The sequence below is a fragment of the Macaca mulatta genome, chromosome 16 (genome assembly GCF_049350105.2).
Source record: "Macaca mulatta isolate MMU2019108-1 chromosome 16, T2T-MMU8v2.0, whole genome shotgun sequence".
Taxonomy (NCBI): domain Eukaryota; kingdom Metazoa; phylum Chordata; class Mammalia; order Primates; family Cercopithecidae; genus Macaca; species Macaca mulatta.
Genome location: NC_133421.1, coordinates 48,955,690 through 48,982,502, shown reverse-complemented (window position 1 = coordinate 48,982,502; position 26,813 = coordinate 48,955,690). Strand labels below are relative to the sequence as shown.

The following is a 26,813-nucleotide window of genomic DNA, read 5'->3' as shown; positions in this document are numbered from 1 at the left end:
TTCCTGACTTGACCATCTCCAGAAAGCCATCGTAGATCAGTTATGAGGTCATGATAGTTGTAAGACTCTCCAGGACAGAAGAGAATTCCTGTCAGTGTGTGAGGCAGGCCAAATCTGGGTGTTAGAAAGGCAGAAAGTCTTTCTAAAATCTCAGCCCTCTCAATCACTGTGGAACCCTGGGTGGATCACCTGAACCCTCACAGCTTCAGTTTTTTTCATGTTAGAGGAGGTGACCTTCCAGCTTCCGCCTCATGCTGAGTTCACCAATAATGGACCCCTGGATTCTAAAGAGCTGCCCATCAGCTCCACAGCCTTCCTGACTTTGCACTAGGCAGTAGGTACCTCCACTCAACAATCTCTTATTTTTTCTGACAATGAGACAGAACTTCATTAACATGACAAAGAAGTACTAAATGTAGGTGTTCCCTTAGGAACTGCTTTTTCTGAGAGCCCATCTTGTTATGTTAAAGCCTACCATCTGAAACCACTTGAATGTTAGGCTGGGAGGTACTTCTACAACTTTGATTTGTACATATACAATTTTTCTACCAAAGAGAAAAACTAATTGCCACATTGTTTGGAAAGAACTTTTCACTTTTAAAAATTAACAATTGTATACAGATCAATAATATTTGCTTAAATACTTCCTAAAATTAAGCCGAGTGTGGTAGCACATGCCTGTAGTACCAGCTTCTCAGGGGGCTGAGGTGGGAGGATCACTTGAGCCCAGGAGTTGAATCCAGCCTTGGCAACATAACAAGACCCTGTCTCTAAAAAATAAATATAAATAAATAGTTACTGATATGGTTTGGCTGTGTCTCCACCCAAATCTCATCTTGAATTGTAGTTCCCATAATCCCCATGTGTCCTGGGAGGGACCAGGTGGAGATAATTGAATCATGGGGGCGGTTTCCCCCATCCAGTTCTTGTTTTAGTGACTTGGTTCTCAGGAGATCTGATGGTTTTCTAAGGGGCTTCCACCTTCACTGAGCACTCATTCTTTCTACAACCATGTGAAGAAGGACATGTTTGCTTCCCTTCCGCCATGATTGTAAGTTTCCTGAGGCCTCCCCAACCGTGCAGAACAGTGAGTCAATTAAACCTCTTTCCTTTATAAATTATCCAGTCTCGGCTATGTCCTTATGGCAGCGTGAGAAGGGACTGATACACTTGCTAAAATTATAGTCTATTACATCACATTTATAAAGATGAATAATGAAATCACAAAATACTATGCAATTGCAGTTAAATCTTTTAAAAAATTGCTCCTTCCCTATATATCCAATTTTTAAAAACATAGACTGAATAAAGTATGTGAGATTTGGATAATTTTAACACTAAATTAAAATAATACTCTGAATTTTACCTATTGTTATTCTTTCATAACACATATTTTTGTTGACTTCTAGTCACCCTGTTTCCAAACTGTCTTTGTTCACGATAGTCACAATACAGTGCTAAGTAAAAAAGCAAAGGAAAACACATTCATTACCGGACAGGTAAGACTCATTACTTACTGGTAAATAAGCTCAGTGTGATTTCATTTTACAAAAAATAGTGTGTATATATGTGTGTATACAAATGCATACAAGAATCTTAATAAATACCATAATGTTAATAGTTGTTAACTCTAGGTAAGGAAATTACAAGCGATTTTAATTTTCTTCTTTTTGCTTCTGTTTTTTCCTAAGCTTTAAAAAAAAATGTATTACTTGAGTTAAAAAAATAGGTTTAAAAATGCTTTAATTTGACATATTATTCTTGTAAAACTTAAAGTCATTAGCATGTTAAAACTCATCCCTTTGGGAGGCTGAGACAGGGAGAATCACTTGAGGCCAGGAGTTCAAGACCAGCTGGGGCAACATAGGAAGACTCTATCTCTTAAAAAACAAAAAACAAAAAAACTTAAAAAATTAGCAGGTTGTGGTAGTGCACACTGATATTCCCAGCTACTTGGGAGGCCCAGGTGGGAGGACTGCTTGAGCCTAGGAGTTTGAGGCTGCAGAGACCTATGGTCATCCCAGTGCACTCCAGCCTGGTTGACAGGGCTGATTCCGTCTCTTTAGGATAGAACCAAAACACTCATCCCTCAACTACATAAAATAGTTAGAAGTTATTATTTTCCCTGAAGTCTCTAGCAGTCACTTCCTCCATGATGGATATTTCTGGCAGGGAATTGCACTACATGAAGGAATGTAAGTGAATGAAAGCCCTGAAAGTCAGGATAACGGTGATTACCCTAGATTCAATCAAACTATATATACATCCAAAGCAACTGAAATCTGGATCTTGAAGAAGTATCTCCACTTCACTGTAGGGAATGTTCACTGTAGTATTATGCACAACAGTCAAGATGTGGAAGCAACCTAAATGGCCATCAATGAATGAATGGATAAAGAAAATATAGTATATAGACACAATGGAATATTACTCAGCTTTAAATAAGAAAGAGATTCTGCCAGAGCAGCAGGAAACTTTTGGAGGTGATGGATAGGTATATATGTATCTCCAAACTCATCGCAGTGTACACATTAAATGTGTACAGCGGTAGGGCGTGGTGGCTCATGCTTGTAATCCCAGCACTTTGAGAGGCCACGGCGGGCGGATCATGAAGTCAGGAGTAGGAGGCCATTTTGGCCAACATGGTGAAACCCCATCTCTACTAAAAATACAAAAATTAGCTGGGTATGGTGGCGGGCGCCTGTAGTCCCAGCTACTTGGGAGGCTGAGGCAGGAGAAATGCCTGAACCCAAGAGATGGAGGTTGCAGTGAGCCGAGATCACACCATTGCACTCCAGCCTGGTGACAGAGCAAGACTCCGTCTCAAAACAACAACAACAACAAAAAGTATATAGCTTTTGGTATGTCAATCATATCTCAATAAAGTTTTTTTTTTTTTTTTTTTTTTTAAGAATTCTGTTTGGAAGAAATTGGGGTTAATTCATGAAGGCAGTGAAGGAGGCAATAATCTTTAGAGAACTGTGATAAGCTGTGATCACTATTACTTCAATTCAACAGGGCTCAGAAAAAGAATAAATTTATCTGAGCAAAAACAAAGCTGACTGGTAGAAGATAGGCTCTGGACATATATTTTCCCTTAGCTTCTTAAATTCCAGGCTCTTTGCATCTCATGAGATTTTAACCATAGGTTCTGACATAGCTTTTTGCAAATTTGCATTCAGTGATGTCCTTCTAAATAGAGGAAGGGGTCTAGGCATCACAGGTGGGTCTTGTCAGGTCTAAAGGATCTCATATGAAGGGAGGAGGGCTACATTCTCTCTATGCCTAGCAAAATTAACCAAACATGCATTTGGTCTAAAATAGACTTCCAAGTTACTCAAACATCACTATAAATGTCTTTTTGTGTTTTAAGGTATCGTGATTTGTCAAAGCGCTAACCAGCACACATCTAAAGGTCTCCTTTAGGTCAGACCCTGATATTTATACTGTCTTCCTGATGTTTGGATTTTTTTTTTTTTTTTTTTTTTTTGAGACGGAGTCTCACTCTGTTGCCCAGGCTGGAGTGCAGTGGTGTGATCTTGGCTCACTGCAAGCTCCGCCTCCTGGGTTCACGCCATTCTCCTGCCTCAGCCTCCTGAGTAGCTGGGACTACAGGCACCGGCCACCACACCCGGTTAAATTTTTGTTTTGTTTTGTTTTTCTAGTAGAGACGGGATTTCACTGTGTTAGCTAGGATGGTCTTGATGTCCTGACCTCGTGATCTGCCCACCTCGGCCTCCCAAAGTGCTGAGGTTACAGGCGTGAGCCACCGTGCAGGCCCAAACTATTATTTTATTAAGCTTATTTACTTTGACTTCTCTTACATCATTAGCATAAACAGTTGGCTAAGGTGTGTGTGTTTTAAGTCACAGGATGAAACAAGTAGAGAACAACAAAGCCAACGGGAGATGTGGGTACTTGGTGGTAAACAGGCTCACTCACTAGCTTCACCACTTGCTAAGCTAAATACCAACCTACAAATTCGTAGTAATAACAGAGTCCTCATTGACTTCTGCAATCACATTCAAATAGTCAAGCCTCTAATATTAAATGCAAAGATTCAGTGTGCCCACTATATGAGGGTCCCCCAAAGAAAGCCTAACTGTATTGTAATTGCTATTCAGTCTTTTGAAGGGTAAGTGACAGGGAGTGAGAACTGAGGGGGTGGAAGCAGAAGGTTTCTCATGGCAAAAATCCTGTCATGCCCAAACAAGAGAAAGCTCCCTAGTAAGAGTGGCATATTGAAATCTAATCAAAAGCCTAAACTATTTTTGTCTTTGACTTCATCAAATCATTCTAAGAATAACAGCCTTTGGTACCTTTTAAAAATGCTTCTTTTCAGGAAGAAAGTTTTAGTTAAGATATACTTCTGTGTATCTGAGATTAATTTAAAAGAAATGGACCCTTTAGTTATAGGGCTCAATGATACAAGTAAATGAATCTGTTCTAGTGAATAACATAAAATCTGTTTTAAACTTTTCAGTGTATGTGTGCTAAGGCTGATAAGTCTCAGATAAATGTCAGCTACACTTGTTCCTTTATATTATTTATTTATTTATTGAGATGGAGTCTCACTCTGTTGCCCAGGCTGGAGTGCAGTGGCACGATCTCAGCTCACTGCAACCTCTGCTTCCCGGGTTCAAGTGATTCTCCTGCCTCAGCCTCCAGAGTAGCTGGGATTACAGGCGTGTGCCACCACGCCTGGCCTTTTTTTTTTTTTTTTTTTTTTTTTTGTATTTTTAGTAGAGATGGGGTTTCACTAGGTTGGCCAGGCTGGTCTCGAACTCCTGGCCTCAAGTGATCCGCCCGCCTTAGCCTCCCAAAGTGCTGGGGTTACAGGCGTGAGCCACCGTGCTTGGCCCCATTTGTTCCTTTTTAATATCATGGTATAGTGAAAAGAATATGAACTTTGGAATCAGAGAAACCTGAGTTCATAGCCTGTCCCTACCACTTATCTTCTCTCAGGCTGTTTTTGAATCTGTGAAATAAAAATACTATTCTACCTGCCAGGATGTTTGTAAGGAGATGAAATTATGTCTATAGAATGCCTATAGGAGTGCCTATGATAGAGCAGGCATTCAGTAAATGGTAGCTCCTGCTGCTGCTGCTGCTGTTGCTGCTGCTGCTGCTGTTTGAGGCAGCATGGTTACAGATCCCAAACATCTACAAGATGCTTTTCTCTTCACCAAAACACCTGTCACCAGGAGAATGTAAATGCCCACACAGAAAACCCCAATCAAAATATTTTTATCACACACATATTTAACATTCAAGTGCAGAACTTTTAGGGCTGAGAATTTCCAACACAACAGTTATGGCTTCACATACCTGAGTGTTCTTTTAAAAAAATATATTCACATTTAAAAGGTCAAGTTGTAAAGCCATTTGATTAAAATAGTAATAAAAAAGTAAACATTAACTCACAATTTCTCCTTTGGTCTTTACTATTCCAACCGGTATCACCTCCATAATAAGTTGCACCTTAAGACATTTTAGGATTATCTTGATTAAAATCTTTAAGTTCTTAATTTTAAGTAGGAAAAAGCTAATCTCTGAAAGCCAACTTTAATACTTTTAGCATGATCTAGATCTTAACAGTTGCATGTTATCCTCTGCTACTCCTAAAACATTAACACATTGAAACATGATCACTCAGAGTAAATGAAGTTCCCTTTTTATATTAATCTTGGAGCCACTGATAAAATGCAAATGATTAATGTCAGAAAGAAAGAATTACTCATCACTAGACCAAATTTCCAAAAGCTTCATTACTTACAGAAAGCATTCACAAAGGTTTCAGAACTATCTGCTAGAGGCTTTGCAAATTGAATTAAAAACAAAAACAAAACAAAACAAAAAACCCCAAAACAAAACTGAAAATCTGTAGGGCTAATCATTATTTCAAACTCAGGCTTCCTCTTGGATATATAACTATCTTTGATGGTACTGCTATAAAAACTAGGATCTCCTCTTCAAATCTGATATGCACAGAATCTGTTTTAACCCAAGCTAAATAAAGACGTTGGTGCCAATCAACTCCTACTATCTATACTATGGTAACCTGCTATTTTATTCATTTTTGCTTTTGCATTTCAAAAATCAGCTCACTAAATCAGTACCTGATTGTCTCCTGACAACTGGGAACACTAACCTACCTGGCACACCTAGGAAAACCTGGCTCAAAGGTATGCTATATTGCTTCTATTGCTAAAAATATACACGAACAAATTAAAAAATCTTAAGTACCCAAGCATTTGGTCTTCTGTTTGCTTGTCTGGACTATCTGCAGTATCCATTTCGATTTTTGCTATTTCTAGCCATGAAGCCATCACAGGAGGCTGGCCTCAGGGCCCTGAGAGGAAATCTGGCTTCCACCTCTGGGACACACGTTTCAGTGCTTATGTCTGACTGACCCTGCCAATCACCCCTCCCAGAAGCCACAAGCCTGGCTTACAATAACAGAGTATATCAAAGAGGACAGGAAAGAAAACAAGACAGTGGCAGGGTCAGCAGAGGATAAGAATACGGTGAAGACACCCTATGGAAACTGGGAAATGGAGAGCCATACACCAATGGTAGCAACTGTGTCACTCAGAAAAAGCAAGGCCATAAAGACATAAGACTTGCCAAAGCCAGATCTGCACTATCATAAATCACTGTAAGAAATAGCTATGAGGGCAGATTATCTCATTATGATCGAATTGGTCAAGCAGAAATACTCTTGTGCCTGGGTGCGGTGGCTCATGCCTATAATCCCAGCACTTTGGGAGGCCGAGGTGGGTGGATCATGAGGTCTAGAGTTCGAGACCAGCCTGGCCAATGTGGTGAAACCCTGTCTCTACTAAAAATACAAAAATTAGCCAGGCGTGGTGGCAGGCACCTGTAATCCCAGTTACTCGGGAGGCTGAGGCAGGGACTCGCTTGAAACTGGAAGGCGGAGGTTGCGGTGAGCCGAGATCACGCCACTGCACTCCAGCCTGAGCAACAAGAGCAAAACTCCGTCTCAAAACAAAACAAAACAAAAGCCAGGTGTGGTGCCGGGTGCCTGTAATCCCAGCTATTCAGGAGGCTGAGGTAGGAGAATCGCTTGAACCCAGGAGGTGCAGTTTGCAGTGAACCAAGATTGTGCCACTGTACTCCAGCCTGGGCAACAAGAGTGAAACTCTTTCTCCCCCCACCCCCCCAAAAAAAACCTCTTCTTCACACAAAGTTATAACCCATATGTTTAAACCAACACAGGATGGTGATCATGGTAACTATTATCTTCTCAAATATAAAAATCATCCCTGTAAAGCAATTCTCTTTACCATAATCATCCAATTCAGGAATATGGGTGATCCATTAGAGTCAAGCTTCCTGCCTCCATATAAAAATATGGCTAATCTATTTTGCATTATCATCATAAAGTCAGCCAATTTAAAAGGAATAGAGAGTAATACAGAAAAGCAGTTAAGAGCTGGGGGTCTGTGGTCAGTCTGGATTTCAGTCGTGACTCTGCTGCTTATGGACTGAGCAGTCTTGGGAAAGTTACTTCATTTCTCTGAGTCTCTATTTTCTTCCAGAATTATTTTGAGTATTCAACGTCCTGGGTATCGTGTCCGGAGGTGGTTCCTGCCAGTGGGTTCGGGGTCTGGCTGACTTCAAGAATGAAGCTGCGGACCTTCGAGGTGAGTGTTACAGCTCTTATAGGTGGCAAGGACCCAAAGAGTGAGCAGCCACAAGATTTACTGTGAAGAGCAAATGAACTCAGCTTCCACATGGTGGAAAGGGACCTGAGAGGGTTGCTGCTGCTGGCTGGAGTGGTCAGCTTTTATTTCCTTATTTGTCCCCCACACATGTTCTGTTTCTGTCCTATCAGAATGCTCTTTTTTCAATCTTCCTTGTGATTGGCTACTTTTGGGATCCTGATTGGTGCATTTTACAGAGCGCTGATTGGTGCGTTTTACAGAGTGCTGATTGGTGTGTTTTACAGAGTGCTGATTGGTGCATTTTACAATCCTCTTGCTAGCTACAGAGCACTGATTGGTACATTTTACAATCCCCTTACTAGCTACAGAGCGCTGATTGGTGCATTTTACAATCCTAGCTACGGAGAGCTGATTGGTGTGTTTTACAATCCTCTTGTAAGACAGAAAATTTCTCCAAGTCCCCACTTGATCCAGGAAGTCCAGCTGGCTTCACCTCTCAGTATGGTAACCTTTCAATACATGTTAACTGATTATTTGACAGCTATGTAAAAAAAGATAACTTTTTAATGGCTTTCTCTTGCTTTACCAAAGGAAGTCCACTCTCAAGCCTGGCATCCTAAGTCCGCTATGCAGAGGCTATTCTACTTTTTCAGTCTTCTCTTTTATTACCTCCCTTCACATCCAGGATCCAACTTTCCTGCCTCCAATTTTTCCTTTGTGCTGTTCCTGCTGCATAAAATCACTTTTAGAGCCACATTTAAAGATTCAATCCTACTTTCCCATAAAGTCAGCTCAAATCATACTTTCTCCAAAAAGCCTTTTTTTTTTTTTTTTACCTTCTCCATTATCCCTCCACTAAATTACTCACAACATTTTGAAACCTATTTACAATTGACTATACTATCTTTTTATAGCCATTTGTATATAAGTAGAGTACTAACACAGGGCTTTGTCCATAGTAACATTTAATAAATGTTGTTAAAGTAATGAATGAATAAAAATTATCATCTCCAACATAAGATCTAAGAAGAAGAGCAACTTGCCTCTGTCTTCCCACTTTCCTACAGAACACAATGAAAATGCCACTGCCTCATGAACTCCGACAGGAGGGAGACAGGAGTTGCCAGGATTCTGCGGTATGATAGCTGGCACTTTTCTCTTTGTACCCAAGGAGTTAAACTGAGTCCTGGGGAGATAAAAATCTCTGGTTTTATTGTGCAGTAAGGCTGCCTGACATACGAAGATCCAGCTGCAATTGTAACATTCCAAGCTCACAAGGCACCAAGTTTTACTAACTATAATTTAACTGGTCTGACTGCTGCAGTCCAAATTCTTGTTTGGATAATCAGCCTTTGTTTGAATATGTTCAAAAACAGCACAGGCTAGCATTCGCCTCTGGGTATGTCATGTGAGCTGATTACCCTGTGGCTCCCAGTAGCAGAAACTCCTAGACAAGAGGAGGATTATTTTCCTGGTATTACTGTTAAGCTAACATATAATCAGTCCTTTTCCCCCAGTCTCCACATCTCTTTTGCAGCCTCCCTAACCTTTTTTCCCCTTGTCTTTCTTTCTCCTCCTTCTACTTTTTTTTTTTTTTTAAACAATTCAAAAGTCTTCTTTCCAAGTTCAAACAAAGTTTAAAGGTGAAAAGGTCGAGAGCTTCATGGCTGGAGCTGTTTAGAAAGAGGTAGGACTAACGGGGGTCTCCAGCTCAGCATCCACTAAAGGCTGAGGAATCTCATATTTCATTGTACTTCTGTACTGCATAGTCACCTTTACACAGTCTGTTTGGAATGAAATTAAGCCCTTGTTAATAAATTTGAACATAAGAGAATAATAACTCTACCTGCTAAACAAGCACATTCATACATAAGCAACTTGAGCGGCTCGATGATTTGTCAAATATCTAAATTCTCAAAACCGTATGTTTAAATTGAAGGTTCCTCGTCTGAGATCTTCCCAGGCTGCCTGTCTGCAAGTCTTAGGCTATAACTAGCCAAGAAGGGTTCTGGAAACTGCACTTATCCCGTCCTTTAGCCTTCACCTGGCCACTCTTTTCAAAGAGAACAAATGGGTTGACACATTTAAAGTGCTTAGGACAGGCTGGGTGTGGACAGCCAGGCGTAGGGCTCACGCCTGTAATCTCAGCACTTTGGAAGACCGAGGTGGGTGGATCATCTGAGGTCAGGAGTTTGAGACCAGCCTGGCCAACATGGTGAAACCCTGTCTCTAGTAAAATATAAAAATTAGCCAGGCATGGTGGCGCGCACCTATAGTCCCAGCTACTTGGGAGGCTGAGGCAGGAGAATTGCTTGAACCCGGAAGGTGGAAGTTGCAGTGAGCCAAAATCATGCCACTGCACTCCTCCCTGGGTGACAGAGAGCGAGACTCTGTCTCAATAAATAAATAAAGTGCTTAGGACAAAGCCTAGCACTTTGTGAGAAAATGCGAAGCAATACTACGTTTTTGTTTTTGTTTTTGTTTTTGTGGGGAAAGCCTGAGCCAGAGGGTATAGTTCTAACAGTCAGCGGGAAGACTGCTGGCTGGGAAAGGCCCTGGCGCAGGACAGGCAGGAATGACTAGCCATAGGTCCACGGGTTGCTGAAATGCTGCACAGTGGGAAATGAAGTGAGCTCTAAGCTGGTCTGGAACTGTAGGTGTTAATCTGCTTCTAGCAGCTCCTGAATTGCTAGAGGGAAGCCCACCAAAGGAGAAGGAAACGCCTCTCCCTGGGAGGGAGGTCTGTTGATTTTGCAATCAACAACAGCAAAAAAACATATTCTGAAACTTCTAGAAGGCTCAGAATTTAATCCTATATAATGGTTTAGTATTGAATCTTCAAGGTCTTGGCTGAGATGACAGGTGGAAAACAGAGTACTTCAGACCTGACTCCAGTCAGAGAGAGGGAGAGGAGTAATCAGGAGTAATCACTCTAGGCCAAAATTGCAACCTGCTCAGCAATGTAGGAATGTAGGATTTGAGGAAGGAGAGGAAGGAATAAGAGAGAGCTGTATCCTAGTACTCAGTGGGAAGCTTAGAAAGTGAGCCCTAATGGTTGCAGATTTATCACTTACTTCCCCATTCTGCATTATTGCTCCATGCATTCTGGGACAGAGGAAGGGGATTTCTATTGTGAATTTCTATAACTTCTAATAGTGCTATGTTGAGACCAGTACCAGTCTTTAATATCAATGAATGACACCCTCTACTAGCTTAAATCATTCTACAATTTAAAACCACTTTTTTTTTTTTGCTCCATGATGTGGGTACTAAGTGAAAACAACAACAACAAGAAACCCAAACCTGATATTAGTAATACTCAATTCACATTAATTAGAATAATGGATGGAATGCCACAGCTGGAAGAGCTCTTAAAGAAAGTTGACTAGACAGGAAAGTGCCTCAGGGGCCAGAACTGAAGCCAGAGCGAGATTCTCCCTGTGCCCTCCATTAACCAAAGCATCTCCTTTTGTATCTGTTTTATAGACTGGGGTCCTGTATAAAATTTTATTAGAAAAAGAGTTCTGTGATTAGGAAGGTGAATTGAGAAGGGAGGTTTGACAAAGAGCTAGCCTGATCCATGCTTTCATTTTTAAGTAAAAGAAACATGAGACAGGAAGATTGTGACTTATCCAAGGTCCCTCAGTGAATAAGAGACAGGGTTAAGGCAAGAATATCTCTCGAGTCTTCGAGTTCGGTATATGCTTCATCTCCCAATCAAGTCTACTGGCTCCACCTTTCAGGGAAGCCTTTCATTTACTGTGTTTTGATCAAAAGACTGCAGCTTAAAAAGAAGCATTTCTTAGAAACATTTAGCACAATAACTCAAATTAACAATCATGTTTAGATCTGGACGATGAACCAATACAAGCTTAGTTGATGGGCATTTTTAGTTGTAGAATCACTTCTGCAAAAGCCATTAGCCACAGAGTGTTCTGGGCAGCTCAGATTTGACTACAAACCTGTAAAAGCCTGGGGTCCAAACTCTTCCCTGGGGCTCAAAGGTGTGAAGCTTCCTAAATGAAACTTGGACATTCAGAACCTTCCCAATCAGTTCTAATCTTTATCACCTCCTTTCCATTATCCCTCAAAGAGTGTTGCTAGATAATATGGAGAGGGGCTTAAAAAAAAGAAGTATTTTTAGCCCCTTTTTAAGTGGTAACAAAGTTTATCACCCTCCTACTCAAATTAGTCACACAGGTTAGTCCCAAGAGACAGCAGTCTAGCTACAGATCACTGCAAAGGGATGACTTCATGGAGGCCCAAAACAAACACTTCGGCACATGGTTCCATCTGGAAATATAGTCAAATAGAAGCAAATTCCATGAAATTCCCAACTGATGCCGGCAACATAATTTTGCATCTTACAATGCTAGCTCAAGGCTAATGCAGTGGCCTGCTAACAGATAAGCAACTCTGAAAAGAAAATAGTTAACACAAAGAAAATAATTAAAATAGACAAAGAAAGTAGTTGTTTTAATACTGATAATAAGTATTATTTCTAATACATACAGTCAGAAGGGTTGAGGAGGCCAATAAAGAGCAATGAGAAGAGTGATCAATAAGACTACAATAGGATTTGCAAAGAATTTTCCACCATTGTGATTCCTTTTCCTCAGGAAAGAGAACACCGGTCCTGGATCCTCAGGATGAAACCCAGAGATGGGTTTTTGAATATTTTCTTTACTCAAAAGAGGGTTCTCAAGGCAGGACTAGAACATGGACCATGGAAAAGGTTATATTCCAAGGGTCTGCCAAACTGCCATGAATACAACAAATATTCCTACCTGGGACTCTGTTTCTCTGTATGCAAAAGAAAAACAACCTCCCACCCTGCCAGATAATGATTTTGAGGAAAATTACTCCCCATCCCCCACTTTTTTTTGGCCAAAATAAAACATTACAATCAGTATCTGTCATTACATACAACACACATGTCTATTCAGAATTAATTGCTTCTAAACTATCTGGGAAACAAAGCACACTACACAAATTAACATATAACCACTGACTTTGTGGAATGCTTTTAAACTCTCCTTCTCATTTCTTTTTCTCTCTCTCTCTTTTTCTTTTTTTTTTTTTTTTTTTTTTGGACGGAGTTTTTCTCTGTCACCCAGGCTGGAGTGCAATGGTGTGATCTGGCTCACTGCAAGCTCTGCCTCCAGGTTCATTCTCCTGCCTCAGCCTCCCGAGTAGCTGGGACTACAGGTGCCCGCCACCACGCCCGGCTAATTTTTGTATTTTTAGTAGAGACGGGGTTTCACCGTATTGGCCAGGCTGGTCTTGAACTCCTGACCTTGTGATCCACCTCTCCGCCCCCGCCCCGCCTCTCAAAGTGCTGGGATTACAGGCGTGAGCCACTGTGTCAGGCCTCTTCTCTTTCTTTTCCTTTCTTTTTTTTTTTTTTTTTGAGACAGGGTCTCTCCCAGGCTTGAATGCAGTGGTGCAATCATGGCTCACTGTAGCTTCGATCTCCCAGGCTCAAATGATCCTCCCACCTCAGGCCCCTGAGTAGCTGGGACTACAGGTGTGTGTCACCACACCTGGCTAATGTTAAAATTATTTTGTAGAGACGGGGTCTTGCTATGTTGCCCAGGCTGATCTCAGACTCCTGGGCTCAAGCGATCTTCCTGCCTCACCCTCCTAAAGTGCTTACAGATGTGATTACAGGTATGAGCCACTGTCTCCAGCTTTCTCATTTCTTTTGAAGGTAGGATTCCTTAATGCCCAGCATGGTTTCTGCATTATGGGTTTGGAACTTAAGAAAGGCATGGGTTAAAAACAGCTTTGTACTTCATGGTATGACTTTGAGCGAATATCTGAAACTTCTAGAACCTGTTTCTTATCTGTAAAATGGAGATAAAGCAATAAAAAGACATTATCAAGAGAGTAAACAGGCAACCTAAAGAATGAGAGAAAATAGTCTCAAACTATGCATCTGACAAAGATCTAATATCCAGAATCTATAATCAGAAATTTAACAAGCAAAAAAATTTAAGAAAAACACTAAAAAATGGGCAAAGGACATGGATAGACACTTCTCAAAACAAGACATACAAGCAACCAACAAACACATGAAAAAATGCTCATCATCACTCTCATCTGAGAAAAATGCAAATCAAAAACCACAATCAGATATAATCTCACAACAGTCAGAATACCTATTATTAAAAAGTCAGGTCAAGCACAGCAGCTCACGCCTATAATCCCAGCACTCTGGGAGGCCGAGGTGGGAGGAGGATTGCTTGAGTCCAGGAGTTTGAGACTAGCCTGGGCAACATAGTGAGACCTCATATCTTAAAAAATAAATAAATAAATAAATAAATAGTGAAAAATAGATGCTGGCAAGGCTGCAGAGAAAAGGGAATGCTTATACACTGTTGGTGGGAATATAAACTAGTTCTGCCGTTGTGGAAAGCAGTTTGGAGAATTCTCAAAGAACTCAAAACAGAGCTACCATTTGATGCAGCAATCCCATTACAGGTATATATATCCAAAGGAAAATAGATCATTATATCAAAAAGATACCTGCACTCCTATGTTCACTGCCACACTATTCACAATAGCAAAGCCATGGAATCAACCTTGCTGCCCATCTAAAGTAGATTGGATAGAGCAAATGTGCTACATATACACCATGGAATAAACGAATGAAGTCCTTTGTAGTAACATGGATGAAGCTGGAGGTCATTATCTTAAGCAAATTAGTGCAGGGACAGAAAACCAAATACCATGTGTTCTCACTTTTAAGTGGGAGTGAAACATTGAACATCCATGAGCATAAACGTGGGAACAATAGATACTGTGAACTAGTAGACGGGGAGGGGAGACAGGGCGTGCACTGAAAAACTATTGGGTGCTATGCTCACTACCTGAGTGCAAGATGCCCATGTAATAAACCTGCACATGTGCCCCCTGTATGTAAAAGTTGAGAAAAAAACAAAAACAAAAACATAACCTCTATCAATGTTTTTATGTTACTGCAATGTTTCTGGGGGGTATGTAATGGTGGACCAGGGAGAGCTGTTTTGCTTAAAATTTTATGAAAAAGTAATTTGGCAGACAAATAGCTTACATATTAAAATAAAGTATACATATATGCACGTATCAACACTATATATGTGTGTGTATATATGTACTTTTTTTGGGGGGACGGAATCTCACTCTGTCACCCAGGCTGGAGTGCAGTGGCATGATCTCAGTTCACTGCTACTTGGGCCTCCTGGGTTCAACCAATTCTCCGGGCTCAGCCTCCTGAGTAGCTGGGAATATAGGTACATGCCATCATGCCCAGCTAATTTTTGTATTTTCGGTAGAGACCGGGTTTTGCTGTATTGGCCAGGCTGGTCTTGAACTCCTGATCTCAGGTGATCCACCCGCCTTGGCCTCCCAAAGTGCTGGAATTACAGGCGTGAGCCACCGTGCCCGGCCAACACTATCTTATAATTTGAAGATAAAAGCCTAGCTTCAGGAGAATTTTCAGCTGGTAGCAGGCAAGGTTGTGGCTCCATATCTAGAGACTGGGTAAGAGGGATGCATAAAGCATCCCTCCTCTACTATTAGAGCTATGTAAATGGAGAAGCACAAGAATGTGGCTCAAGAACGTGGACTGAGGCTGCCTGGAAGGAAAACTATTGTATTTAGACAAAGAAAATTGGTCTGTGCTATAGTTTGAGCATCCCCTTCAAAACTAATGTTGAGATTTAATTGCCATTGTGTATCAGCCTATCCTTCAACTGAAGCTTTGAAGCCAGGCATTGACTCCTCCTCTCTAGCTATGAAAGTCCTCTTCTTCCAACAGAAGGCTGTTTTCGTCTACATCGAATATCTGTTGTTTAGCATAGCCACCTTCATCAATGACCTTAGCTAGATCTTCTAGATAACTTGCTGGAGCTTCTCCATCAGCACTTGCTGTTTCATCTTGCCCTTTTATATTATGCAAATAGCTTCTTTCCTTAAACCTCAGGAACCAACCTCTGTTAGCTTCAAACTTCTCTTCTGCAGCTTCCTCATCTCTCTCAGCTTCATAGAATTGAACAGAGGTAGGGCTTTGCTCTGGATTAGGGTTTGGCTTAAAGGAATGTGGTGGTGGCCAGGTGTGGTGGCTCACATCAGTAATCCCAGCACTTTGGGAGGCCGAGGCAGGAGGATTGCTTGAGGCCAACAGTTTGAGAAATGTTGTGGTTGGTTTTATCTTCCATCCAGACAACTAAAACTTTCTTCAACTCAGCAGCAAGGCTGTTTTACTTTCTTATCATTTCTGTGCTCACTGGAGTGGCACTTTTAATTCCCTTCAAGAACTTTTCCTTTACATTAACAACTCGGCTAACTGGTGCAAGAGGACTAGCTTTCAGCCTGTCTCGGCTTTTGACATGCTTTTCTCACTAAGCTTAATCATTTCTAGCTTTTGATTTAAAGTGAGAGGCGAACCTCTTTCTTACACTTGAACACTTAGAGGCCACTGTAGGGGTATTAATTGGCCCAATTTCAATATTACTGTGGCTCATGGAATCGGGAAGCCTGAGAAAAGGCAGAGAGGTGGAGGAACAACTGGTCAGCGGAGCAGTCAGAACGTACAACATTTATTAAGTTTGCTGTTTCACATGGGCGTGGTTTGAGGGTGCCCCCAAACAATTACAATAGTAATGTCAAAGGTCACTGATCACAGATACAGTAATAATGCAAAAGTTTGAAATCTGGTGACAATTACCATAGTGTGACAGAGACACACAGTGAGCACATATGCTGTTAGAAAAATTATGTCTACACACTTAACACAGTTGCCACAAATCTTCAATTTGTAAAAAATGCAATATCTGTGAAGCACAATAAAGCAAAGTGCAATAAAATGAGGTGTGCCTACACTTTTGGGCTTTTAAATCCTTTTAAAATACATCATACCCATGTGTCCTTCCCACCTTTAAAAAAAAAAAAAAACTACACTATAAATTACAGTTTCCTGTTAAGGCAACTGTTTTGGTAATAGATTTCAATGTGTCTATAGTCTCCTTCATAATTTCTCAACTGGGGCTTAGAAGAATCTCAAAGCAAAATAATAAATAATTTTCCCATCTTTGAAACTGTTCAAGACTTCAATTAAGAGCCAGGTACTGGTCCTTCAAATAAGGGGTCCTACTTGCTGGAAAATGAGGAAGGTCCTACTGCTGGTTTCTACTGGGCCTTGAAGGTAAAGCAGGAGTATGCAGGAATGTGTGTAAAGGAAGTGCCCTTCTTAGGAAAAGCAGATGCAAAACTCTTCTGTGCTGGAAATCAGCGAGGACGGTCTCCAGGTGGAAAGGGATTCTATGGCTACACCTGTGGCTAAGCCTTTGCACTTTATTTCCCTGAGGGTTCACTCCCAAGTAATAGGAAAAGTGCTGCCAACCCCACTGCATCACCTATTCTTCCCTTTTGACAGGCTCAGATATTTGCAAAATTCCCTTTCAATGTTTGACCTTAGTACAAGGTCTACATAAAATCAAGCAGAGAGCAAAAGACAATCATTACAGAAAATATAAATAACACAAAAAGTTATGTTTCTCAAGTACAGGTTTCTGATTCTAAAAATCGCCTTCAGAGTAGCAAGAACTTTCCCGAGTGTGCTCTAACCTGATGGGCTGGTGTAAATTAACAAGACCTATGCCCAATTTCTTCTTCCTTGGCTTCCCACCTGTCTCTCGGCCATGTGGCCTTAGGGCACAGAAGGTCTCCCCAGCACACAGGCCTGGTTCTACTGTCTACCTGGTCATTTCACTTCATTCATGGGCAAACACAAATTCCTCCCGAAAGCTAAAGAAAGCCCTTTTCTGTTTCAAACTTCCTACAGTCCCTAGAGTTCCTCTGTTCTTAATTATAATTTCTGGTCTTAGGGACATGTTTAGGTTATAACAGCATTAGTGATTAACATCCACCCACAGAGGCCAAATGAATTACCTTAATCTGGGATCCCGGGATGGATTTCAGAGGGGTCCTGAAACCCCTGAAAGCACATGCGACATTGTATACGTATGAGTATCTGCATTTTTTCAGAAGAGGACTCATAATTTCACTAGCTTCTCAGAGCAGTCTGTGGCCCCTCTAGGACAGTCTGTGGAATTACTCATTCAGGTAATTCCTCCATTCCTAGACAAGAAAAGGGTCTAGCCAAAATCAGTTCATTCAGGCTAACCGCGTAACATTAGCTTAAATATGGAGTAAGCATAACCGATGGGAAAGGGGCGTTGCACCCAGTTAACCACCTCATATACCCCAACCTGGAACTCCTCTCCCGGTCTTCATCCTCTCCTCCCTCGAGGGTCCCATCAGGAAAGCCCACCAGAGCATATTTTATTTACCTGGATTTCTGGTCCTCAGGACTAGAAGCAACAAATTAAAAACGAAAGGGATATCACAGGATATAGGCAGGCAAACTGACAATAGTCAGAACAAATGTGATCTCTCTGAAGCTCAGTTCCCTAATACGTAAATGTGATACAGTAACAGCTATCTCATATGGCTGCTGTGAGGATTAAATGAGATATCCCATGTAAAGCTGTGGGTATCTGGCACATACTAGGTAGTCGATTAAAGGTTTCTAAGAGATAAGGTTCTCAGCTTTGATGGCAGAAAAGGAAAAAATACAGAAATTACATGAGTACTGGAGCTATTTTGCATCTGAGCAAAAAAGATCACACTGAAAAAATTCCAACCCTTAAAATCTAAGATCTAGTAAATACTGGATGCTCATAACAGTGAGTCATTCAACACAATTCAAATAAGAACTGCATGCCTATTATGGGCTAGGCCCTGTCCTACAGCAAAGTGTATTCAATATATTTTAAGAAGCAAGCATAAAATCCACTTAATCCACTTAACAAAGATCTCCAAACAAAAGTCTGAAATGTCTTAACTCTTTCTTCAACTATACAAACAAGAAAAACTTTTAATATAATTTAAATGTTTCAAATATTGCCAATCTTTCTAGACCAGCTGGGCTTACCTGAAAATTAGGTATCGCAAAACAATTATTTCCTGAATTTTTTAATAGAGAATTTTGGACATGACAAGAATGTGAAAATGCATTTGATAGACACTATTATGGTCAGTAGATATTTTAGGAAACATTTTTTAATTTTTAGAGATAGGGTCTTGCTATATTGCCCAGGCTGGTCTCAAACTCCTGGGCTCAAATGATCCTCCCACCTTAGACCCCCGAGCAGCTGGGACTCTAGACAGGCACCATGACAGCTTGCTCACGCTGTATTTTTGAACACAGAACAGTATCAAATCGGAATTAGCAGATGATAGGGGAAAAGCAGGCAATTTACAAAAGTATAATCAAATACTGTATTCTGTAGCTGGAAATAATATTGTTTCCATAGCATATGTAAAGAAAATAGTTCTTCTGAATAATCACCAATAATGAAGCCTTCCCTACCTTGGTTGTATCCTTTCAAAACAGGAATAAAGATCCCCTTTACTACTGTACTACATCACTAAGATTTTAGGTAGAAAAAGGAGCTTGGAGAGTAAACTATTACATGTACATCAAATACAAGACACCTAAGTGTTTCTGGATTGTAGGGATAATATGCCCTGGGCTTACTACTGCTTCTTGATCCAAAGAGATTTAAGGATCTGGTTTCAATTAGATGCTTTAAGCAGTAAAGCAACATCCACAGAGACACACTTATAGAAGAACTTAAAACCGAGATCATTAAGATGTTGAGGAAACTGAATTCTATTCCTTTTCCTTCTTCTTTGTCCCTCACTCGCTATGCATTTGAAAGAAGAAAAAGGTCTTATGATTTTGTGAATTAACCAACCGCGGCAAAATTAAATAAACTAATCTAGAGAGATCTTGACAAACTGGGCACTGATACTGTGAATCTTTGGAGAGGAAGTGTACAAGTTCATGACCTTTGACATAGTATCCACTGGCTAAAACCAACACAAGTGTAAAAGGTAAACTTCAGAAGCAACTGGAATTAGATCAGTGCTGGGAATGCAAAGGGCCGCGTCTTATGTGAAAAGGGGTAATTATTATATTTACCACATAATCTGTGTCCTTCCGAGGCTGTCAGGAATACAAAGGCAAGCATGGTCAGGAAAGAATAAAGGAGAGATGAGTCTTATTTCTCTTAAAAAAAAAAAAAAAAAGGCAAAGCAATACTTGTTTGTCCAAAAGGACAGACTTGCTAGCAGTGACTGCTTTCATTCTATGTAACTGCTGACAAGTCTCCAGTGGCCAACTGAGACCAAAATGTATTTGGATTAACTTCTGGCATCTCAACAACATCTGTAAGTGGTAGCTATGCATATTAGCATGAAACGGCTTGCGTTCAATCCTAATGTTTCTCTCTTTGTGTACAGAAAACAAAAGACAGGAGAACAGAAGAATGGGTTCCAAATGTTCTAGATCTGTGCAGTTCAATGTGGTAGCCACTAGCAACATGTGGCTTACTGAGCACTGGAAATATGGCCAGGCTGAAGCCAAATGTGCTAAAAGTACGTCAATCTATATTTAGATTGATTAAATCTTGAAACAATGATATTTTAGATTTACTGCATTAAATGAAACATATTCTTAGAATTCATTTCACCTGTTAGTTTTCACAGACCAAGAAACTGAAGTACAGAGATGATGAGGAATATGCCCGAGGTCACAGAGGTAAGTAGTGGAGACGCAAAGATGCAAATCCTAGCGAATCACCTGACTCCAGATGTATATGAAACACTGCAAAGTATTCAGAGGACTACACTCTCTAGTCTTATTTCTCAGACTTGATCTCCTTTTGCTGTCCTTGCCACACTGATAGGCAAACCAAACCACCTGCTCGTCCCTATATGTACACCCTGTTTTCTGAGCACTGTTCTCCCTGTCTGGGATGACTTTCCTTTCTTATTTCCATATAACAAATCTCTGCTCAAATGATACCTCTTCCATGAAATCTCTCTTGAATTTCAAGAGGAAATTGATTTCCCTTCCCTTTGAATGTTGCCACAACTTCACCCGTACTTTTGATATCACTTTATGGTCATACATATACTCAGTCCATCTTCCTGCTAACAAGAACTTTACTTTGTATATCTTCCCATCATCCATAGTACAGAGATGCACATAACAGATGCTCAAAGATTTCTCTTATAAATCAATGGGAAAATAGTAAACATACAGCATAAAAATAACTGCTTTCTATAATCAAATATAGGAGAAAAGATGGACTATCAAATTGATATAAAGCAAATGCTTTTCTACTCTCAATTCGAGGTGGTTGAAAAACATTGCAGATTAACAACTTCACTCTGACCCACCTTCTATTCAAACGTGAACACATGATATTTAGCAGACATCCTTCAGACATGATCACTACAACCGGGTTCCAGCTCTGCTCCCTGGTTGACAACTTCAGGCACAACTCTACACACCATAAGGTATCCAAGTGTAATAAATCAGCTGTTTTGAAAACACTTGAGCTGAGTGTTTCATTAAATGGCCACCTCATCAAAGGCCCCCAGAGGTGCAAATATAAGTTGTTCTCTACGATATCTAAGAAATCAAGATATTCTTCTTTCAAATGTATCCTAATTGCTAGTTTAAAATTTTAAAAAAGCATACATCATGAAAAGAACCTTGCAACCTTTCTAATGATTCCGGGTTACAGATATCTTTTAGCTAGTGAAAGCACCTGAGCATGGGGACGGTACCCAAGGGCAGACAGGAGAATGACCAGGTCAGACAATTTACAAGCTCTCTAGGACTGCATTAGAGGTATCTCTATTAACTTTTAAAATGTTTTGAATATTTATTAAAAAACAGCTCTGTGACTGGGGGCGGTGGCTCACACCTGTAATCCCAACACTTTGGGAGGCCAAGGTGGGCAGATCACCTGAGGTAAGGAGTTCAAGACCAGCTTGACCAACATGGTGAAACCCCATCTCTACTAAATACAAAAAGATCAGCCAGGCGTGGTGGCACATGCCTGTAATCTCAGCTACTTGAGGGGCTGAGGCAGGAGAATCGCTTGAACCCAGGAGGCAGAGGCTGCAGTGAGCCAAGGTCGCGCCACTGCACTCCAGCCTGGGCAACAGAGTGAAACTCCGTCTGAAAAACAAACAAACAAACAAAAGGCTCTGCATCCTGTCACATATTGAAAGTAAAATTAATACTTGTAGGAAATGCATTCCACAGTTACCAACTGCAGTTGTGATTAAGGAAAGTGAGATATTACATTGGTGTTCTTCATATACAGAGAATTAAACTAGTGATTTTGGGAACAACCTTGGTATTCTTTAAATACAGAGAATTAAAATAGTGATTTTGGGAACAACCGGACTGGAAAAGGAGAAAAGTCCAGTGTGGCAGGCAGGATGCTATCACTGAAAGGAAGCTGAAGGGCTGGCTCCTAAACAGCAAACAAATTACAACCCCCACCTTTCAGAAAGGGAACAAACATGAAAGCAAAGGAAATCACAAGCCCAGAGCAGCAGCAGATAATTTCATTCAAGGCAGCTGACTGAGGCAAAAGGAAACTTCAAAGCAAAAATAAAAAAAGCCAACAGGCAGACGAATTGACCTGGAGTCGCAGAGTGACCATGGCCCACCTTGACCGAGACCACTAGTTGCTGAATGAAAATTAACAAAAAAACCCATATACCACGTGACATAAATCACCCAATCGGCAATAAACCAGAACAAATTAACCATGTTCAGTTATTACTAAGCTGCAGAGACATGAGGCAGAGCCTGAGATTTCACAGAAAAATGTATCGGGGAGATCCACAAAACATCTGTACCTCAGGCAATACCGCTGAGCAACAGCAGAAAGAGGAATGCTATGACTCGTTTTCTTTTTAAGTAGACTTACAGAATTTTAGATCAGAGGCTACCTTGCAGACCATCTACTCCACCTCTCCCAGTTTACAGAGAAAACTGAGGCCTCCAGAAAGGAAGGACCACACCAAGACCATACTCGTTAGTCAAGCCTAAGTTTCTTGCTTTTCGACTGTAAAAGAGAACAGAGGTTTTCAAAATTGAAGCCTATGGTTTGACAAGCCTATGGAGGCCCTTTCTTTCAAAGGTTTATGCTGAGTCCTTATTTTTATCATTTCTTTACAGTTCCCCATTATTATTTCATATCTTGGCTTATTTATTCTGCCACTATATGTTCTCTATATTTGTATCTATGTCAGTATGACTTAACAAACTCCCTAAAATTAAGCACTTTGAACACACAGAGGGATATGTACAGTTAGAGAGCAGCAGGCATGTATTCTCAATAGTACGAGTAATATCAGCCCCTGTTAAGCACGTCACCATGTGGCAGGCACTGTGCCATACTGCATTATCTTATTTAATCCCCAACCAACTATGACGTAAGTTAGAATTCTCACTGTAATTTTCATTTTACAAATGAGGAAACTGTGGCAGAGGCAGGCAAACCCATTTCCTAGTTAGTGAGGTGGTTAGCGTTCTGGGTAACTCTAGGGTTTATACTTTTCACATTGTACTCTCCTGTAGCCCACATTCTTGTGGTTTTTCCTTCATCGTATGTAGCCTTCTGCAGGTTTCTTTTCTTGGTGCCTTGCAGAGCACCCCAACCACAGGCACATCTAAGCCTTTTTTTTAGGATCTTGGTTGGGGTAACAGTCCCAATAGCACACAGCAACAGCAGCTTTAGGAGAGATGCCCAGCTCTAAGAAAGTGAAGGGGAAACAGGCTTGGGCCTTCCCAAGGATCCATGCCATAATGTGTCCCAGAGGTGTACTGGCTTTTTCTTCCAATCATGATAATCAGATTTATCCCTTAATAGCTAAAGTCATGCCTCTGCTGGTGACAAGAAGTTAAGAATCTTAAATCTCTGAAGGACAGATGATGACCCGGCGCTATCAGTGTGGTTTGGGAAGAGGAAGCTGTGAAATGGCTTTAAGTGTCTGATAGGAGATTTTTTCAGGCAGCCTGCAACACTGTGGATGGTGATAATGATAAAAACCAATTGTAAGTAGGTAGGGCTTGAAGTAAAGGAAGTCTCTCTCTCTCTCTAACATTAGAAGGAAGTATTCTGAGATCTTTTTTAGAATGAGCCAGGCAAACTACTGTTTCCATGTCCCTGAAAGGGAAAGTGACGTAGAGGAACGATTATAGCAGCCGATATCTGCACTGACACTTTGCAACACTGGGATCCTACTAGGAACTACACTTTCTAGTTGGAACACAGACATCTTTTCCCCAGCTCCCTTCCTGATTAGACCAAGTTCTTGTATCACACCAATAACTTAGTTAATCTGGCCACTTTTTTTTCCTTCCATTCTTACCACTACCCTGCTGTCACTGGGTGCAGAGATCAAGAACTGTCTTTGGCGCCACAGGGAGGAAATCAATGCAGTGTCATTGTATTACCTCACCGAACTACCTCACTGTTTCAGCAAAGAGAATTCCAGGTGGAGTGGATATCCATTCCGTTTAATCCTAAAATTTGAAGTTTTAAGTCATTAGTTGAGAATTCAGCTACTTTGTTGAATCTGAAGACCAAATAATGGAACCAAGTTGACACAGAGCATTAATTAACTGTAAACTCTAAAATGTGGGTAAGCTATTAAATAGAAAATAGAAGCTTTGGGCCTGATATTCTCCAAATAGTTTATTGTGACTCCATCAAATGAGAAAACTTTAGTTTTGTTTTGTTTTGTTTTGTTTGAGACGGAGTCTCACTCTGTTGCCCAGGCTGGAGTGCAGTGGCACGATCTCGGCTCACTGCAACCTCCGCCTCCCAAGTTCAAGCGATTCTCCTGCCTCAGCCTCCTGAGTAGCTGGGATTACAGGCGCCCGCCACCGCACCTGGCTAATTTTTGTATTATTAGTAGAGATGGGGTTTTACCATATTGGTCAGGCTGGTCTCGAACTCCTGACCTTGTGATCTGCCCGCCTCGACCTCCCAAAGTGCTGGGATTACAGGCATAAGCAACCACGCCCGGCCGAAAACTTTAGTTTTAATAGCACACCAGAATTTTCCTCTGAAAGGTTCTGGGAATGGCAAACTTATTTCTGGTTAGACCCTCTTTCTTGCCCTACTCCTCTCCCCCCATAACCTGCCTTGTTTTTCCTACCCCAAACAGGATGGGAAGAAAACGTCCTTAAAAGACCTTTCCTTTTTTATGTTACACAATCTCATCTCTGGAATTCAAGTCCTAGTACTGCTCAGCCCAAATAAGAAGTGCTTGTCACCAGGAAGGCGGCCATCTAAACAAGCAGCAGCTGGATGAGAAAAGAGGGCATGTCAGCCCAGAGCAGCAGAGAGGGTTTCTCACGGCAGCTATTTGCAACCCTCCAAGGAGCTACAGAGGCTGCCCATTAAAACCCTGTTAAAACACTTCTGATGTTGTCAGCAGCAGAAAGCTGAAATAGCACAGTGATCGCTGAGATGCTATCTGCCTCAAGCAATTCAGTGGTACTGTCAATACTATGAGCAAGACGGTACAAGATAAGCAACAATCTAATTTCTACATCAAAATTTCATAAACTCCCTGAGCTGGCAGCACCAGTAATGTGGGCACACAGAGACCAAGTCAATGGGCCACCTATGAGAAAGGAAGACTCTTGTATGTTGAGATCTGCTCCAAAAGTCCTGAACCTGATCACTGAATGACTCCCAAAACTCCCTAGGAAATATGCCCAGAAAGCAATCACTGGAATGTTCCTCTCCACGGTATCACTGGGTACCACTGAGACACAGGATTTCTGGACAGGGATCTTTCTCAGAGATTGTATGTTTAGAGGACAACCTATTCTACCATCATCTACTCACCTTCGTCCCCCATAAGAAGAGTGAACACTTCTTGAAAAGGCTATAGACCTATTTGCTTTTGGACTTTACTGCTTTGTTTCATATTTCCTATAAAAATATTAGTTACGAAGCTCAGAATCCTAATTCTAGAGAGCCATCCTTTATTAGCAAATAGAAAATAAGGAGGGAGATCACGTTTTTTGGATTCAAGTGACACTACTTGTGTTGAAAACAATGGGACATACAGGCTAATTCTAATTACTTTAGAAGCACAGATTCTGGTATCACTCAATTTAGTAGCTCTTTCTTTTGGTTCTCCTATGCTTAACATAGGGTGATAAATAAGGTGACTATCATCCAAACTGGTACACTTTTGGGTGACATAAGCGGCAATGATAATTAAACTGGTACAAGTAAAGCTGGGACCTAGGCAAATTTGGACCTGCAGTAACCCTAGCTAAGTCTCTGTCCTCACAGCAAATTGAGAACTGAAAAGTTATGTGACAATACAGGAAATGAGTAAGTGGCTATTTAATCACAAAGCTAAACAGCAGGATGGAATGGAGACGTTCAGTCCATCGGCTGGATGTCTTGCTTGCTTAAACAACAAATATCAGCTACTTGAACCACAATGTTCATAGCAGGCAACTGTGCAGATCCATCCCTGTGCCTCTTGGTGAGAGGAAGGGAGTCATTACCAAAATAATTAAAATGCAGTTGTAATTACCTACTGTAGCTTTACATACAGGATTGTAGGACCTCTAGGAACGTGATATTTAACTGATGCCAACAGCATGTATGTCTCAGGGTCCTTTTCCCTGGTTCTAAGGACAGACAGACTGGGGTTTGGGCATTTTCCATTTTAATAGAATAAGGTAAGCCCAATAATCTTAGGAGAATCCAGTCTTCAGTCTTCTGGCTAGGAAAAGGGGCATTACCTAACCTCTGGATGCTACTACTCACTGTGATAATGGGCTCACAGCAGCCTTGGAATGAGGCAGTAGAGAGGGGACTTCGGACTGAGAAAGTCAGTGTAGGCAGCTCCAGGAGGAACAAGTTGTAAGATGCCCAATTTAATCTCTCATGACCCAACATTTAGGAGTTTTTCCTTTAACCATCTCAGTTCTTGTTCTGGCTGGATCAAGATTGTGATATAATAACCAGATGGTAAACACAGCAATATTGAATGGAGAGCTACTTAGGGAAGATCAGATAATCCCAAGGATTCTGGTGGTAGCCCGTCCACTAAATTATCAGTGATCTATTATAACAGTACTCATTCAAAATGAAGGCCTCTCAGAGGAGCAACAAAGCCAGCCACCAAGACTGCTGTTATAGAGAAGTCCCACACTTCTCTAGTTTA

General features: G+C 41.0%; 1 protein-coding gene across 18 annotated transcripts in view; it reads right to left on the bottom strand.

Moving 5' to 3' along the window:
• The window catches only part of BCAS3 (BCAS3 microtubule associated cell migration factor), a 712,862-nt gene that overhangs the window by 151,350 nt on the left and 534,699 nt on the right, over positions 1–26,813 (bottom strand). For 4 of the 18 annotated variants that reach the window (XM_077970813.1, XM_077970816.1, XM_077970815.1 and 1 more), the window contains one exon: positions 19,720–19,743. The exons of 13 other annotated variants lie outside the window; for them this stretch is intronic. In XM_077970813.1, coding sequence (XP_077826939.1) covers positions 19,720–19,743 — 24 coding nt within the window. Of the gene's footprint in view, positions 1–17,621; positions 17,811–19,719; positions 19,744–26,813 lie in introns of all 18 variants that reach the window. One more of the 18 variants, XR_013406305.1, reaches the window with a different exon arrangement.